The sequence below is a fragment of the Chelonoidis abingdonii genome, chromosome 1 (genome assembly GCF_003597395.2).
Source record: "Chelonoidis abingdonii isolate Lonesome George chromosome 1, CheloAbing_2.0, whole genome shotgun sequence".
Lineage (NCBI taxonomy): Eukaryota > Metazoa > Chordata > Testudines > Testudinidae > Chelonoidis > Chelonoidis abingdonii.
In genome coordinates, this window is record NC_133769.1 from 130,540,692 (window position 1) to 130,558,916 (window position 18,225).

The window sequence follows — 18,225 nt, forward strand, 5'->3', positions numbered from 1 at the left end:
TAACGTTGCTGTAATACTTTATTACAAACAAGCTTAATAAATGTTCGCTCATTGGAGTTATCATATGCAACCCTAAAGTAAGTTGCTTTACATCAATTTGTGGAATAAAGCATTTTACTGCTTGGAAGACAATGGTGTTTACAGAGAGGAAGAGATGATGCATGACCTCAAACATTGTGATACAGGAAATTATTACTCTAATGCAGACACAGAAAATTTGTACAACACTTCCTGCTATGCAAATAAGGTATACTAGGCTACCTAAGAAACAACAGCTGATTGCTCTAGTTACTATTACACTTTTCTGGGCTTCAATAAGACATTTAAGTCAACATAAGTTGATTATTAGAACTCAACAAGACAAGAAAATGCAGACTACTGATTACAAGTACAGTATATGCCCATTCAGCTGATGATAAAAGTTTTTCTTCATTACCATTATAGGAAAATAGTTGCATAAGCAGCTCATAGAACTGAAATATAAATATTGCTATTAAGCACATCTGGAAAGGAAACAAATAACCAAGTCATGCCTTCTAGGCCTAAACAATGTACTTCACATGACAATTATTTGTTTCATCCAGAAACAGGGTGCTGAAGACATCATTAAAAAAGGTAGGGTGGTATTTGCAGGCTCTGTCACAGTCAGGGTTGAAGTTCACCTCCAGGACCTGAGGCTGCATAGTTCTTTTCCCTGAAGAGAAACAAAATGTTACATTTACTACAAAGTATACATGAGATGCTGGGAGCCATCTCCCTTTGCTATAGCAGAGACCGTAGAAAGAGGCTGAAGATGGTCAACTCTTACTACATACCCAGGTAGGGTTTTTTGAGGCCTACAGTACGAGGAAGTGAGACACCAAACCCATTTCTGGAGCAAATACCATAATCTGAGGCCTTGCCCATATGAGAAAGGTGCACCAGTTAAACTAGATCAGAATTAGTACGTCTTTCTTATTTAACCACAACTTTGAGATGCACCTTTCATAAAAGACTGCTTCCCCCTTTAATTTTAGGCACCAAGCCTCCTTTGCTCTTTGTATTGCTCTATTGTTCTCTCTAGTTCACCTGGTACAGAAACAGAGCTGGGTTTCTTCAGTTGCAGCACAAAATCTCTTATCTCCCACTTATAGGGGACATGGTGATCAAGTCTGACCTCCTGTACAACACAGGCCACAGAACCCCCTCACTTAGCCATCTACTTCCTCTCACCCCTAAAATGAGGTCAGGAGGTTGAGTTTCCCTTTTGAATTGCAATAATGTTTGAAGAGTAAAAAAAATGCATTTTGTATAAATAAAGACAAAAATGTAGATCCTCTTTCCTGTCTGTACTGATTATAGTTGAATTAAACCATGAGATTTATTATAATTACTTTTAGTAAAGACTGCTCTCCTTGTATAGGTGTACCACCACCACAATAGGAAAGGGTGCTTATTGTTAGAATTAACAGCTGCAAAGCATTATGCCCACCCATCTTCAAATGTTTACATTAGAATAGCAGAAACAATGGCAGTAAAGAGCCAATAAAAAGAATTAGACAGATGCATGGCAGCAGCTCCACTATTACTACTAACAAGGAGACCAGATTCCACCCTCACACATATGCAACCCAAAAGACATCAAAACAGTCTGTTTAGGTGTAAACATCATGGAGCCTGACCTATTTTTTTTATTTTTATTTTTTTTAAAAACAGCAAAAATTTTGAGCAAAAAACCCAAGAGAATGAATTTAGTCTTTCAAGGAACAGAAGCATCTTACCATCTCTGGCAGTATCCCACTTAAGCATCAGGTCAATGGCATATACTGCTCGCGATGATGGATAATCACAGATGCCAAACGGTGCAGGTTTAGCTGAAGCAGCTTGGAATAATTCAGCGAACGCCTTAAAAATCTCTGCCTATTGCCAAGGAGAAAAGTCAGTTTCTGAATAAAATGCAAACAGTTGCAAGAACCCTATAAAAGAGATTTTTGTCGGTGAAAGTTTCATTTATGAGTCAGATCAAACAGTGTAAATGCCATCACAAATGACAAGCCTGCAGACAACAAGAACTTTCGGCATTTCAGTAAAAGGGGTCAAGTTTCTTCAGGAATAATTTAATATTTGTTCCCTCACACCGGCCCACATCTAAGATTTTCCAAAATAGAGGCCTGAAATTAAGCTTCTAGATCTACATTTATGTACCTAATACCTGCTCTGATTTTTTCTAAGTGCTGAGCACCCAGAATTTACCTCATTACTATATACTACAAAAAACCCTAAAAAGAAAAGTAGTATAATGCTGGAATTGAATCCATGTCTAGGTCATTTTGTACAGCACTACACTTCTGAATCTACTGCAGTGCAAGGGGTGCAAATTAAAAAGGAAAGGAAAGTTGTTCTGTGAATACCAACAGTTACAGCTCAGAAGTTTTGGCATCCAGTCAAATCAATCCACTTTTCTCTCACCATTTTACAAACATACAAAAAAGATTCCAAAGTTTAAAAAAACTGAACAATTTCCAGTCTGAACACACTATGACGACATTTTGGGATATAATATGGAGAACAAATAAAGAAATATAAAGGAGTTATAGTACATGGCATTTTTAATATCCAAGCCACATTAGAGTAAAATACACCTCCTGTAAACGTAAAAAAAGTCTAATTCTTGATACTTTACCCAGAACACTCCTTGAGGGATACTTTGCCACTGTTTAAAAAAAGATTTTCCTTTGTGTAATTTTAAGAGTTATCCTACAACCACTCTCATACCCTGAATAGCTTTACTTACGTGAGTAGTTCTAGTGAAATCAACTGAAAAAACATGAGTAAGTGTCTGCAGGATCAAGTGTTTAGTTAACCACCTCTAATTCCTGGCTCTTGATCAATAGGAAAACAAACTATTGACTAGTTACCTTTGGATTCAACTTGTTCTTTTGAGAGCCACCCAGCACCACAAAATAACCCCTAGGTGACTGTTTCACAATCCACCCTCTACTCATTTTCATTTGTAGAGTTATGACATTTGGAGCTTCCGCGCAGCTCTATAGTTAAAACATATCTCGGCACTAGGGAATTGGCAATATTAGAGCACTTTTGTGGTGACAGGACATCAAGGGGTCTCTACCTTTTATATTAAGCTCGGATAACAAGGAATTCTAAACGTGTGAAGATTAAGAGTTAGCTTGGACAGCAATTGAAAGTTCAACCCCCAAAAGGAAAAAAATTAGTTCAATAAGTCTGGCTAAGGGTCTGAGTTAAAAGGACAGAAACAGACTTTTAAACTATTTATTTACCCTTTGTTTTCTTGTAGTAAAAAAACTCAAAGGCATCCACATTTAGGCTCTGTGCTAGCCAACCTAGTGTAACGACCTCAAGAGCAGTAACCAGAAAGGTGTACTTGGAAAGTACTCATTTCCATCTGCTGTGCCAGAATGGCTAGTATGTGCATTCACCCCCTTCTGAACAACCTGCCATGTACTAGAAGGACCAAAATTCTATAACAAGGTCCTCAGAGCTGTTTTGTTAGAGTGCTGCAGCTACAAATTAAGCAGCAGCGTTATGTAGTTAAGAGACTAAATGTGAGAATAAATACTAAAACCTCAACCAGTACAGTAGACTCAGTTATTTGATATTACTGTACAGTAACTCCTCACTAAAAGTCATTCTGCTTAACATTGTTACGTTGCTGATCAATTAGGGAGCATACTCATTTGAAATTGTGCAATGCTCCACTCTTACGTTGTTTGGCTGCCTGTTTTCTCCACAGCTGGCAGCCTCCCTATAGCCCCCTCCCCCAAGTGCCTCCCGCCCACCAGCAGACTCTGCGGATCAGCGACTTTCCCTTCCTCCCCCTGCCTCCTGCAATCAGCTGGCCTGCTGCGTTCAGAAGGCAGGGGAGGGAGTGGGAGACTGCGCATCGAGTCCTCGCTCCTCCCCCCTCCCTCCAAAATGCTGCAAGCCTGCTGATTGCCGCCAGCAGGAGGCGGGGAGGAGTGGAGGTATACTGAGTCCTCGCTCCTCCCACCTCCCTCCTGCTTCCAAAATGTCACAAGCCAGATGATTGCCCTGGGCAGGAGGGAGGCGGAAGAGCGAGGATTTGGCGCACCTCCACTCCCTCTCCTGTGCGCAGGATCCCCCTCCCTCCTCTGCCTCCTGAACACAGCAAGCCAGCTGATTGCCCCAGGCAGAAGGGAGGTGGGAGGTGCGAGGACTCGGCGTGCCTCCCCCCACCTTCCCTATGCAGCAATCAGCTGGCTTGGCATTTAGAAGGGAGGGGAGGGAGAGGAGTGGAGCCAGGACACAGGGAGCGAAGTAAAGGAGGAGAAGGCAAGGAGGGAGAAGAGGCAGGTAAAGGGCAGGGGCTTGAGGAAGGAGTGGAATGGGTGGGCTGAAGGTTGAACCGCCCACCTCTGGTGCTTGCAGAGTAGGGGAAGCTGCCCTGGAACCTAACCCCCCCATATTTACATTAATTCTTAAGGGGAAATTGGATTCGCTTAACATTGTTTCACTTGTAGTCGCATTTTTCAGGAACATAACTATAACGTTAAGTGAGGAGTTACTGTATTTCCCTATCTTGAGGAAGCAGTCGGGGGCTGAGGTCAGCAAAGTTTCTGAATAAGTTTGCTTAGAAGTTCAGTAGCAAAAAAAGAAAAAGTTAACCAGGTTACTATTTAAATTGTCATCTTTCAATACCAGCGTTAACCTACTGAAGTGGAAGGACCGGTCCACAAGTTTAAGTAGTACTGTTTTAGGCTTCATGCAGATTCATGTGAATAGATCACTGCAGCCACTGAATGTTTACAATCCAGGTTTTACCAGCCTTTGAGATTGTGACAAATTAGTGTTTTAAATGAAAGCTTAGATTCTATGCACCATTCTGCAACTAGGGGAGAGTCCTCCAACGAGCTCTGCAACATTTTAGAAACATGCAGAATTCTGCTTCTGCTGTCTGTCCATCAGTACCAATTTTGTTTCCAAGCACAGTATACCATGACAACTTTTCATGGAGAAAATTTAAAACCCTAAGATAATAGTAACATAGATGACTGAGCATTTTGTTCTTTCCAGACTTTAAAATTCTGGGACTACTGACTTTTGCTGCACTGAAGAGACATTTGCTCACTACTCACTAACCTGGTAAAAACACCCGAACCTTTGAAAAACACCTCTGCCTAAAAGAAAAATGTAGTGAACATCTTATAATATGGATAAGAGGGATTGGTGACTTACTTGCACAGTTTTCCAGGAATATTCAGGATATTGCTTCTCAAACAGAGGAATAAATTCATCATAGTGAACCTAAAATAACGTAATAGCATTAGAGATTGAGATTTGCTAGAGTATTCCCACCAGGAGCTAGGATTTGTTTTTTTGGAACAGGTAGGAGTAATGAGCTGCAGAACCTATAAACACACATCGCACAAATTTCAAATGAGGTCCTGGGGAATTCCACTGCCTAGAAAGTGCAGAAATTAGAACTATTTGTTCCAAGCTTTTCCCATTTCTACCAGACAGTCCTTTTTACTATGTGGTGAAAACTCTACACTAAACCATCAGTTTGAGAGTGATAAGATGTCCTTTTAATACTTTTTATATGGATTTCATTAGAGATGTAAAATTTGTGCCATAATCTATGACTATTTCCTCTGGATCCCCAATCTGGGAAAACAGCTGCATCAGAACAGGTATAGCGGGTCAAGTTTGTTTGGGTGGATATGCTTCAGAGTATCTAGTGACAGTCACAGATAAAGGATCAGTATCTTGATTGACTGAAGACATTTGCTTTTCATGTATCACTTGCTTACCTGTTTTAAGGTTACACCAGAAGCATAGTTCATGACAGTAAAATGCTTCTCATAGTCATCCAAGTCATCAAGTGAAAATGCGCTAACAAATAAAGGAAAGCGACAGTGTTACTTACATAAAATCTTAGAAAAGCAAGGCATCACAATTTAACACCGCTAACTCCTTCACTCCTAGGAAAAAAAGGTTATTACCGATTTGAGAACCGCAGCCAAAAAACATCATAAGCATACAGCTTGAGTGGCTTTACGGATCGCAGAAGCACAACGTAACGAATGTCAAATTTAACCATCCCCACATCTTCCCGATGAAACAATACTGGACTCTCAATATACTTAGACACTACCTAAAACAAAAACAGAGATTGAACACAATTAAACCCTAAGGAATGAAGATGCACAATAGGTGATGACAGAAACAATTATCAGTGGATTTGGACAGTCCCAAGATATTCTACCAAAACACACATTAAGCCAAGTTTCCCTTTTTAAAAAATTTCTCAATATAAGCAATGTAGCCTTTGTTTGTAACCAAATACCCTGAGTGCACTCTCTCTTATCAGGTCAGTGTACAGAACTAAAGTACTACCTTCCTCATTCCATTGAAATCTTCTGTTTAAATTCCATACTTACATTATAAACCTTTTCATAAGATTCAATCCAACCCAACATTTGTTTCTCCTCAGATGACTGGACATCTTCCCATTATCCAAGGATACTTTTCACCACCAAAAAATTCAGGCCTCACTTGCAATGCAATTATACGGCCATGCAAACGGCAGCATAATTGCTTTTACTCCGAAGTTACCTTTGCTCCAACTCCTCAGTTCCCTCAGCCCCATGAGCTTGTGTTCATTTATCTAGGGGGAGAGGCAGTGCATGACAGAGCTATTAATGGACAAAGTAAGTATGGAGGGAGGAGAGATAGTGAGCCTTCAGGGTATGGGGTGAGGAACAAGGGCAGCCATCAAGGGATGCCAGCAATGCTACTGCAGCCTACCCAGGGATGCCATAAAAGTTAAGAATGTCCTGCAGCACATTAGACCAGATTTATATCACCTAGGACCTTGATTATGTTGTTAGAAACACATTTTCCCTTTGTTTACAAGATGCTTGATATGGAGTCAAAGCATTTTGTTTTGTATCTTAACTACACATTGCTTAGTTTTGGTTTACTGGTATAGAAACACAGTTCTAAGATGGCTTTTAAAATAATGACTAGTTTATAGAAAAACTAAACAGATTTTTTAAAGATGTATTCTATTAAAAACAAACAAACAGTCTCACTTTATATATTATCAGCTTTCTTCTGACCTAAAGTGGTGCTGTAATTCTTCATGCATTTTTTCTTTGAGGTTGGAATTTCAAAAGAGGCATACAGTCCAAAAGAGATATTCTATTAAGTCATGGGACATAAAGCTTATGTGACAGTCTGATGTAAGACCACACACTGTTGGCTTCTTATAAAAAGCCATGTGACCCATCCATCATTGGTGGAAGAAGCATTTTGTGCATACGAACAGTCATACTTAGAAATGATCAACCTGAGGGAAGCAGCAATAACTTCCTTATATTTACAGCCAATAGAAGCTACATGAAAGTGAGAATTCATCATCTTCTTCTAAGGGTATGTCTACACTACGAGATTATTCCGATTTTACACAAACTGGTTTTGTAAAACAGATTGTATAAAGTCAAGTGCATGCGGCCACACTAAGCACATTAATTCGGCGGTGTGCGTCCATGTACCGAGGCTAGTGTCGATTTCCAGAGTGTTGCACTGTGGGTAGCTATCCCGTAGCTATCCCATAGTTCCCGCAGTCTCCCCTGCCCATTGGAATTCTGGGTTGAGATCCCAATGCAAAAACAGTGTCGCGGGTGATTGTGGGTAAATGTTGTCACTCAATCCTTTCTCCGTGAGAGCAACAGCAGACAATCATTTCGCGCCCTTTTTCCCTGGATTGCCTTGGCAGACGCCATAGCATGGCAACCATGGAGCCCGTTTTGCCTTTTGTCACTGTCACCGTCACCATATGTCTACTGGATGCTGCTGACAGACGTGGTACTGCAGTGCTACACAGCAGCATTCATTTGCCTTTGCAAGGTAGCAGATGGTTACCATCCCTATTGCACCGTCTGCCATGCCACTGTAAATTGGCGATGAGATGACGGTTATCAGTCATTCTGTACCGTCTGCTGCTGTCATGGGCGCTCCTGGCGGGCCTCGCTGAGGTCAGCCAGGGGCGCATGGACAAAAATGGGAATGACTCCCCGGGTCATTCCCTTCTTTATGTTTTGTCTAAAAATAGAGTCAGTCCTGCCTAGAATATGGGGCAAGTCTACTAGAAAGCCAGAGAGCAGAGCCGCTCTGGGTCAGAGCCCCAGAGATCCTGCAGAAATGATGAGCTGCATGCCATTCTAGGGGGCGCCCCTGCAACAACCCCACCCGTTGCTTCCCTCCTCCCCCAACCCTCCTGGGCTACCGTGGCAGTGTCCTCCCTATTTGTGTGATGAAGTAATAAAGAATGCAGGAGTAATAAACACTGACTTTTTAGCAAGATAAGATGAGGGAGAGGAAGCCTCCAGCTGCTATGATAGTCCAGGCAGTACAGATCTTTTCTTTAGACATGAAAGGGAGGGGGCTGATAGAGCTCAGCCTCCAGTTGCTATGATGAGGACGGTTACCAGCCGTTCTATACCATCTGCTGGGAATGACCAGGAGTCATTCCCATTTTTACCCAGGCGCCCCCGGCCGACCTCACCAAGGCCAGCCAGGAGCACTCACGGGCAAATGATTACAATGGCAGATGATACAATATGACTGCTATCCACCAGGAAGGGGATGTTGGTGTTCAGCGCTGCAGCACCCTGTCTACCAGCAGCATGCAGTGGACATAGGGTGATATTGAAAAAAAGGGAAAAACATTTTTTTTCCCCCTTTTCTTTCGGGGGTGTGTGTGTGTGTGGGGGGGGGGGGAAATGTGTAAATTGACAACATATACCTTGAACCACCCGGGACAATGTTTTTGACCCTCCAGGCATTGGGAGCTCAGCCAAGAATGCAAATGCTTTTTGGAGACTGCGGGGACTGTGGGATAGCTGAAGTCCTCAGTACCCCCTCCCTCCATGAGCGTCCATTTGATTCTTTGGCTTTCCGTTACGCTTGTCACACAGCACTCTGCTGTGGACTCTGTCTATCATAGCCTGGAGATTTTTTTCAAATGCTTTCTCATTTTGTCTTCTGTAATGGAGCTCTGATAGAGCAGATTTGTCTCCCCATACAGAGATCAGATCCAGTATCTCCCGTACGGTCCATGCTGGAGCTCTTTTTGGATTTGGGACTGCATCGTCATCCATGCTGATCAGTGCTCCATGCTGGGCAAACAGGAAATGAAATTCAAAAATTCGCGGGGCATTTCCTGTCTACCTGGCCAGTGCATCCGAGTTCAGATTGCTTTCCAGAGAGGTCACAATGGTGCACTGTGGGATACCAGCCGGAGGCCAATACCGTTGATTTGTGGCCACACTAACCCTAATCCGACATGGCATTACCAATTTCAGCGCTACTCCTCTCGTCGGGGAAGAGTACAGAAACTGGTTTAAAGGGCCCTTTATATCGATATAAAGGGCCTCATTATGTGGATGGGTGCAGGGTTAAATCGGTTTAACGCTGCTAAATTCACTTTAAACGCGTAGTGTAGACCAGGCCTTAGATTTCTTACTGAGTGGCATAAAAGCAGCAACACATTTAATCATTTATTAGTGTCAGGGAAAATTTTATTTCTGTCCTACAGAAACAGACGTGGTCTACTACGAGCAAATAGAAAAATATTCTAACACTGCACTGCACAACGCTTCAATCTGACTTCATCAAGAGTTCACCCTTTTAATGTGCAAATGCTCACAAACACATACCAGCTATTACAACCACTTGAACAAAATAACTCCCCCTTTTTTGATGCTCGTTGTAAGAATAAACATTTCAAAAAAACTTGCTTCAAACCAAGTGGGAAGCCCACTTTCCTCTAACCTTTGGGCTGCTTTCTCTGTGCCTGATGATGTTGTTAAGATTGTTGGTGACGTGGGTGTCTAGGCTTCTGGCCAAGTTCCATGGTTTGCATATCCAGTGATTGTCTTCTCCCCTACAATAAAAAAAAAAAAAAAAAAAAAAATACAACCCAGTCAAGGCCACAGCATGTCAGCGCGAACCTCATTTATCTTAACATATTTTACTGGCAAACCTCCACTCTGAACCACATGCTGGTATTGCCCGATGCATTACCAATCCCAGTGTTTTTTGATGCAGCAGGCAAGGGTGCAAGAACCAAGGACACCTGGATCACAGCTGATCTAAGCTAGGATTTTGGGGGCTCTCACCTTCTTTTTCAGCAAGGGCCTACCATACTTCCACTGGTAAATCCCTTTTTCCTTCATACATACCATGACTACATCATAAGTACTTGTTTGTAGGTCAAGAGATCATTCTGACCAGGCAATCACGAAGTTTGAGAACATTCTAGGTGGGTGCTTTAAAACTTGTAAATTAGGTTCCCCACGACCACCTCTGCACCAGTCAAGTTACATAACATACAGCTATTCTCTTGGGGACTGAGCACTGAATGTAGTAACACGAACCCCTTGCCCAAACACATCTGTCAAGCTCAGGAGAGCATACCTTCTCCTCACTCTCTTTCCACTACCTAGAGATCTGAAGAGGCTGGAAATGGAAATGTGTTTTAACCAAGAAAACTGGGCACAATCCCTACCCTAGTTTAAATTGCTTTTAATTGCCATTGGCACACAGAGAAAGCTATCTGCCCACACAAAAGTAGGGAATCCTAGTACATCTGTAAAATGGAATTTTGCCACCGACTTCAATGGAGTCACGATTCCACCCTATATATTTCAAGGTATGTCACATTATATATTTTGGAGTTAAAAAACATAAGTAAAGCCCACACTACAGATAAAATCCACTAGAACATAAATGAAATGCAGCTAGTACAAATGAGCGGCAGTAGAGTAGCTGTTTAATCCAATAACCCAAAACATGACCTTGCTGGTACTTGGAGAAAGTTGGTTAGGAATTTGCAAGACAAGCAGCAGAAGCAGCAGCAGCAGCAGCAATAATCTATCTTACCTCCTCTCACGCTGCTGAAAATAGCTGATAAACTGGGGTAATTCCGTGTGAAGGTTAAAAGTACGAGGCAGCCATTTTGGCCCTTCTGTCCCTCCAACTCGTCTAGATATGGATGCTAGGCAATCCTTGACTGTCAGGAGATTCTCACATGGAAACTGATTCAACATCACATGGGGCCTCTCTTCACTTAGTTTCCTACAAGAGATGGAGGTCACTTAAAAAGACCACTCCAACGGAACAGAGATTTTTATATGGCAACCAGATAATTTGTACTTGCAAGGAAATAGCTGTCACCTGTAATCTTTGAAGTGGGAAAAGTTGTAGAGGATGTCTGCTTCTCCCTCATCTTCGGTGAACTCAAAACGTGGGTGTTTCAAGTTGTTGAGGATTTGGGGAAGGTCTGTGTAGACCCTGGGAGAAAGGAAAAAGATACATACATGCTTTGTCAATGTGAGAGCAGTGTCTCCTCTTGAAACCAAAACTAATGGCTATCTTAATAGAAAACATGCAACACAAAATAACTACACTTGTTAATTGACTAACTTCAGAGGCTATCTTTTTTTTAGTTATGCAAACATATTTGATGGGAAGTAGAAAGAGCTGAGCACCCTCAGTTCTTATTCAGAGCATCAGGTCTTTATTTTCCACACTGAAAAATTTAAGCCTACAGAGAAGTCATATTCCAGTGCATGCCTCATCACAGTCCTGCTAATGAGGAAGTGAATTTGATCTTATCGAGTCAGAAGCAGCACTGCAGCATCAAGTAGGGTTGGACACAGCAAACCCTCAATGAACATGTTCACATTCAGAGCTATTTTTAAAATGTAGCAAAAATCAGTTATGAATCATAAACAAAAACTAAATGAGATGTTTTGAGTCTGATACTTTTTAAAGAGTTTCCAACACAAAATCCCAGTTTAAGATTGATAGTTTAACAAGTGACCTTACTATGTGGCAAGTCCAAATAACTCAGCAGCAATGCAATCTGGAGAGAATTTTAGAGTGGCTTTGTGGCTTGGAAGTGAGACTAACAGTTCAAGATATAGAGAAAAAACATTAAAGAGAAGGAGGAGACAAGCAAAAAAATAATTCAAAATTGCCTTTGCAAACGTTTAGACAAAGAGTGTCAACAACAGCTAATCACTTTCTCAAAGAGCCATTCCATTTCATCTCCTTCCCACTTCTACTGGCTCGTGATGCAGAGTCAGGCTATATATGACTTTGTTCCATCTCATCTACTGCTATCTAATTAGAGGACACATCAAGGGATGTGTCTTTGCAACTGGACCCCTTCTTATACATTCCATGATTGTTAAGGGGGAGAAAAATACATCCTTCAGGAGAGAAAAATGTCAGATGTTTATACATTGTGGCCAAGTTTTGTGCAACTCGAAGTGTAACATATTATACAATTTATGTTGTAAGGTATTTGTACATAATGCTAATATTCAATTTAAAAAGGTGTGTGAATTTAGTGCAGGTGAAAGGTATCAGCTTGACATCTCTGGTGAACAAAGTCCTCTGTTTGTCTACAGGGCTGAAGTAGAGGACATTTTACAAACGTACCCATCCATCCACCCCCTTCCAGCTACCTTCAACTCCAATCTGGTAGCTTCAGCTAGGGGTAACAGTAGTAACACTCTCCCCATGGTCCTTACGGTTCTTAGCCTTTCCTCCAAGTCTGACAATCAGTTCAAAGCATAGTGGCAAGTTTGATGTGGAAGCTGGTACCAAGGCCCACCACACTCATCTCACATTGCGGCCACCAAACATCCATTAGATGGGAACTGCTTCTCTACTGAACTGGGCTGGATTCAGACTGATGGCTTAACATTGAAAGACTTGGTAGTACTTCAGCAATGCCATGAGGCATCCAAATGCTACTTTTAGATATACATGGTATACAAAGATCAATGTGACATTTACAGTCTAAGTCAGTAGTGCCCAGCCTTATTACCCAAAAGGGCCACATAAACCTAAGCACAATCTTGTGTGGGCCAAACAGATTTAAAGTCACCTGTATTGATTTATGTTTTAAGTTCAGCTTGTTTTGTATGTATTTAGACAGAGCCCATCTATGTACAGTATTGTCTATTTACACACTTGTGTAAACTAAAATGATGTGAACATGACGACAAAACATTAATCAATCGGCCATTAGTGTTGAAGCAGGCCGCAGGCCTTATGAAATGCTCTGGTGGGACATGTACGGCCTATGGGTGGTAGGCTGGGAACCCTGACCTAAGTTGTGATGAAGTGGGAATGTTCTTGATGTGTTCTTTGAATACTGAGTGGGGAGTATTGACCTGGGAAGGTTGCAAGGGAGTTTTGCGGGAACTGTCTGCATTGGGGAAGGGAGGATACCTGACCATGTAACATGAGAACCCAGGAGGGGGGTTAGAGGCCAGGTAACACCTCTGCCCAGGAAACTGGACAAAGGACACAAAGGCTGGGGAAGGAGCTGGGGGGAGGCTGAGTGAGACGGCTGGAGGGAGTTTCAGTCTGAAGCTAGCTGGGAAATGGAGAGGGGCACCCCGACAGGGCTTGGGCTTCCCAACGGGGCTGTGGCCTCCCTAGGGCCCCCAGATGGACCTAACTAAAGGGGGTCCTATTGTCTGTACTGGCAAGACCTGTTTTGGACCGTGTTCCTGTTGTCTAAATAAATCTTCTGCTTTACTGGCTGGCTGAGAGTCATGGTGAATCGCAGGAAGCCGGGGTCCAAGGCCTTGTCTCCCCCACACTCCGTGACAAAGTCAAGCTTTCATAAGTCAGGAAGTGCCAGAACTGAAATTGCCTGTGCAACCTCAATTCAGCTGCCATGTGCCTATCCATTGCATACAGTCTTTAATTACATGACCACACAGTGTTTTTCCCCACATGGCTCACGAGCAAGGTTTGGACCCATGATAGGAACAGGGCCCTCAGGACAGACCTCTCTTACTTGAACTACAGGAGTAAACAGTACCAGTACTAGCTCATTATCCTTTATGTGAATAAGCCCGTAGAGCACAGCATGGAAACATTTTGCCAGTTTGTTACACAATTATTTGTGGAACAGCACTGGAACATTGGGTATCAGTGTTCCTCGGTTCCATTGTCAGTTCTGTGAGAAGAGTGTCCTTTAGTGATTAGAGCAATGGATATAAGCAGCATAGCCAGGAACATAATTTGGTACTTTCATTCTGAAAGGCAGCATGGTTGAGACTTGGATCTGTCGTATTACATAGATGGGATCTAGTCACAGCTTTGCCTGAAATAAGGTAATACAGGTTCACAAGGTTATCTGTACGACAGGTAAAGGACAGTTGCCTGCGTTGGGGTGGGAATATGAGGCCCTCGTTAATATATCTGTGCCCTAATTATGAACATCAGACACTGGCAGAGCTGGGACTAAGAACTCCTTTACATATATATTGGAAGAAAGCCCTGTAGAACACATGTTGGAATGGGCAAACAAAGATCTCAATGACATTAGCTGAAGTCACTGGCTAGAGTATTTTCTGAGGCCACTGGGGGAAGCTATTTGCTTCCTTTGCCCCTCCCACAGCTTGCACTCACCAGATTTAATTTAAATCTACTTACTGTACAAAATGGTGAGTATCACAGCATGTACCCATGGAGACACTACCATCCACAGCCTCAGCATGGACACGTGGGTAAACTCTATCCTAACCAGCAGAAGGAACAGACCCTAAAGCTGGGTATATATCAGGTATGGTTTTTCTTCAAAGTAAAACCCCTCCTGCAGCCACAGAAGAGAACCAACGAATGGAAAAAACGGTTACCTACTTTTTTGTAACGGTTGTTCTTCGAGATGTATTGCTCACGTGCATTCCATTCTAGGTGCATGTGCGTCCACATGCACAGCCGTTGGAGATTTTTGCCTTAGCGGTATCCATAGGGTCAGCTGTGGCACCTCCCTTGAGTGCCGCGCTCATGTGTCAGTATATTAGGGGCTGACAGCCCTATGTCCTCCTAGTTCCCTCTTGCTGGCAACTCCGATAGAGGAGTAGAAGGGGAGGTAATGGAATGGACATGAGCAACACATCTAGAACAACAACAGTTAAAGTAGGTAACCATTTTTCTTCTTCGCATGCTTACTCATGTCGATTCCATTCTAGGTGACTCACAAGCAGTATTTTCGGAGGTGGGCTCAGAGATGACAGTCTTGCAGCTTGCCGCACTGCTCTACTGAAGCCATCACCACCCTGGGCCTGCTGGGTAAGTGTGAATATGTGGACACACAACCAGGTGGCCGCCCTATAGATGTCCTGGATCAGCACTTGGGGTAGGAAAGCTGCTGAAGAGGCTTGCGCCCTAGTTGAATGAGTGGTTACGATCGTCCAAAGGGGCACCTTTGCCTGATCATAGCAACAGCGAATACAAGAAATTCTTTGAGCAGGCCCTAGACGACCTTTCATCCTGTTAGCCACCGTGACAGCTGCATATACTTGTGGAATGGCTTGGTTCTTTCAATGAGAAGGCTAGTGACCTCCTGACATCTAGAGGATGTAACCTACGCTCCTCCTCCGACTTATGTGGACTTGGAAAAAAGACAGATAAGTAAATGTCCTGGCCCATATGAAACAGACTACCTTAGGCAGGAAAGCTGGGTGTGGCCACAGCTGGCTCTTAGCTTTGTAAAAAACGGTATAGGGTGTTTCAAGGTAAGCACCCTAATCTCAGAGATCCTGCAGGCAGATGTTATTGCAACCAAGAATGAGACCTTCCAGAAAAGGAGAGAATAGGAAGCCAGAGGCTCTAAGGGGGTCCTATGAACCATGACAGCACAAGATTCAGGTCCGACAGAGGAATGGGGTACCTAAAATGCAGGTAGAGGTACTCCAGGTCCTTGAGGAACCTGGCAGTCAAGTCCTGGGTGAAAACCGACCTACTCTCGAGCAGCAGATAGAAGGCCGAGATATCGGCCAAGTGGACCTTAATAGATGAAAGGGGCAGGCTGTGGAGCTTGATATACAGAAGGTAGTCCAGGATTAACTGCAGCAAGTCCCACTTGGGCAGAAGGCCATCATCTGAGATCCAACAAGCAAACTATTTCCATCTGGCCAGGTAGGTCACTCTGGTGAAGGACTTTCCGTTGCCCAACAGGACTTGTTGGACGCTGGCTGAGCACTCCTGTTCCCCTGCATTTAACCAGGCAGCAGCCAAACGGTCAGGTGCAGCGCTGCCAGGTTTGGATGCAGAAAACTTCTGTTGTTTTGGGACAGCAGGTCCAGCTGGAGCGCTAGCTGTAACAAAGTAGCCACCAAGAGGTCCAGCAGTGTGCCGAACCAGTGCTGGCGTGGCCACGCTGGCACTATGAGGATCACCTTTGCCCAGTCCTGCTTGATATTCCCGAGGACTCTGAATTAGTGGCACCGGAGGGAAGGCATGCATCAGAGCCCCTGACCACGGGAGCAGAAAAGCGTCTGACGGGGAGCCTCTGTCAATCCCCTGAATAGAGCAAAAAAATGTGGCATTTCCTGTTCTACCTGGACATGCGAACAGGTCCACCTGGGCAGCCTCTCACCCCTGGAAGATGAAGCTGACCACTTCCAGATGAAGGGACCCCTTGTAGCAAGACGAGAAGGTCCTGCTGAGGTGATCTGCCAAAGTGTTTCTGGCCCCAGGAGATGTGGTGGGGAGGGAGAGGAAGTGCAGCTACGAGATGGATGTCGTGCTGTACACAGAAGTCCCACTTGGCAAAGGGCAGATGATCTGGCCCCGCCTTGCTTGTTGATATAGAACATAGCTGCTGCATTGTCTGTCAGAACGTGGACCACCCTGCTTCTGATGTGAGGTAGGAAGGCTTGGCAGGCCAAGAGAACCACTCTGAGTTCCCTGACATTAATGTGTAAGGAGCGATCGTGACTCAACCAATGACCTTGTGTGCTGAGATCATCCAGGTGGGCTCCCTATCCCAGGCCATCAGAGATGAAGGTCACTGACCGGAATGCAGCCACAAAGGTAACTCCCTCCAACACCGATGCAGGATTCTGCCACCACATGAGTGATGACAGAATGAGATCTGGGACCCTGACTACATGATCAATGCTGTGTTTGTTGGGGACGTAGACCAACGCTAGCCACACCTGCAGATGGAGCTGCATGTGTCGGCCCATGTAAGTGCAGGCCACCATGTGGACCAACAATCGCAGGCATGCGTGAGAAGGAGTGAGAGGATGGGCTTCCATGCACGAGATCAAGTCTGCCATGGCTCGGAACTGGGCCTCGGGGAAGAAGGCTCTGGCCTGAGTAGAGTCAATGCACAGGAACTAAGGTTGACTTTTTCTCAATTATTAACAGCCCCAGGTTGCAACAGATGGAGCAAACCACACTGAGATGCCATCGCACCAGATCCCAGGATTGGGCCTTTATTAGCCAGTCGGCGAGGTAAGGGTAAATTTGAACACCTCAACGCCTCAAGTAAGTGGTCACTGGCGCTATGCACTTTGTGAACGCTCTCGGGGCTGACAGGAGACCAAAGGGCAACGCCGTGAATTGCAAATGGCACTGGCCCAACACAAACTGGAGGAAGCGTCTGTGTCCTAGGAAAATGGAAATACGAAAATATGCATCCTTCAAGTCGAGGGCGGCATACCAGTCTCCTGGATCCAAGGAGAGGATGATGGAGGCCAGGGAAACCATGAAAAACTTCAATTTGTTGAGGCGACTCAGGTCCAGAATGGGTCTGAGACACCCTTTTACTTTCAGGATTAGGAAGTAGCAGGAGTAGAACCCTTTCCCTTTCATGTCCCAAGGGACCTCCTCCACTGCCCCCAGGTGCAGGAAGTTGTTGACCTCCTGAACGAGAAGTTGCTCATGAGAAGGGACCCTGAAGAGGGACAGGGAAGGGGAGTGGAGGGAGGTTTGGCCACGAACTGCAGGGTGTAACCTGAAGATATTACGCTGAGCACCCAACGATCTGACATCAACTGTGACCAGGCCAACCGGAAGGGGTGCAGGCAGTTAAGGAAAGAGTAGGAGGGTGGATCTTGGGATGTGACTGGGATGCCGTCCTCGAATACACTCTCAAAATGCCTGTTTCTGGCTTCCTGGGTTTCTGGAAGGGCCAGGCTGAGTAGGCAAATGGGAAGACAACGGGGGTGTCTGCTTCAACCCCTTGTCTCTATCCTTTTTCCTGTAGGTGCTCAGCCAGGGAGTCCCCCAGGACCTAGACTGGGGAAGTGGACGAAGATGGAACGGCTTCATACTCCTTAGCAGGCTAGGAAGGCCCAGTGAGTGGAGGGTGGCACGGGAGTCTTTAAAGCTGTAGAGCCTTGCATTTGTGAGCTCAGA

At 44.2% G+C, this 18,225-nt stretch overlaps 1 protein-coding gene across 1 annotated transcript in view; it reads right to left on the reverse strand.

The window, feature by feature from the left end:
* Positions 1–18,225, reverse strand: part of TTLL12 (tubulin tyrosine ligase like 12) — a 67,252-nt gene continuing 49,027 nt past the window's right edge. Inside the window, exons 7-14 of the mRNA XM_032762477.2 lie at positions 11,221–11,337; positions 10,927–11,121; positions 9,817–9,928; positions 5,982–6,133; positions 5,790–5,871; positions 5,215–5,283; positions 1,761–1,899; positions 1–694 (exon numbers count right to left, since the gene is read on the reverse strand). Of these exons, the coding sequence (XP_032618368.1) occupies positions 543–694; positions 1,761–1,899; positions 5,215–5,283; positions 5,790–5,871; positions 5,982–6,133; positions 9,817–9,928; positions 10,927–11,121; positions 11,221–11,337 (1,018 nt within the window). The 3' untranslated portion in view covers positions 1–542. The remainder of the gene's footprint in view (positions 695–1,760; positions 1,900–5,214; positions 5,284–5,789; positions 5,872–5,981; positions 6,134–9,816; positions 9,929–10,926; positions 11,122–11,220; positions 11,338–18,225) is intronic.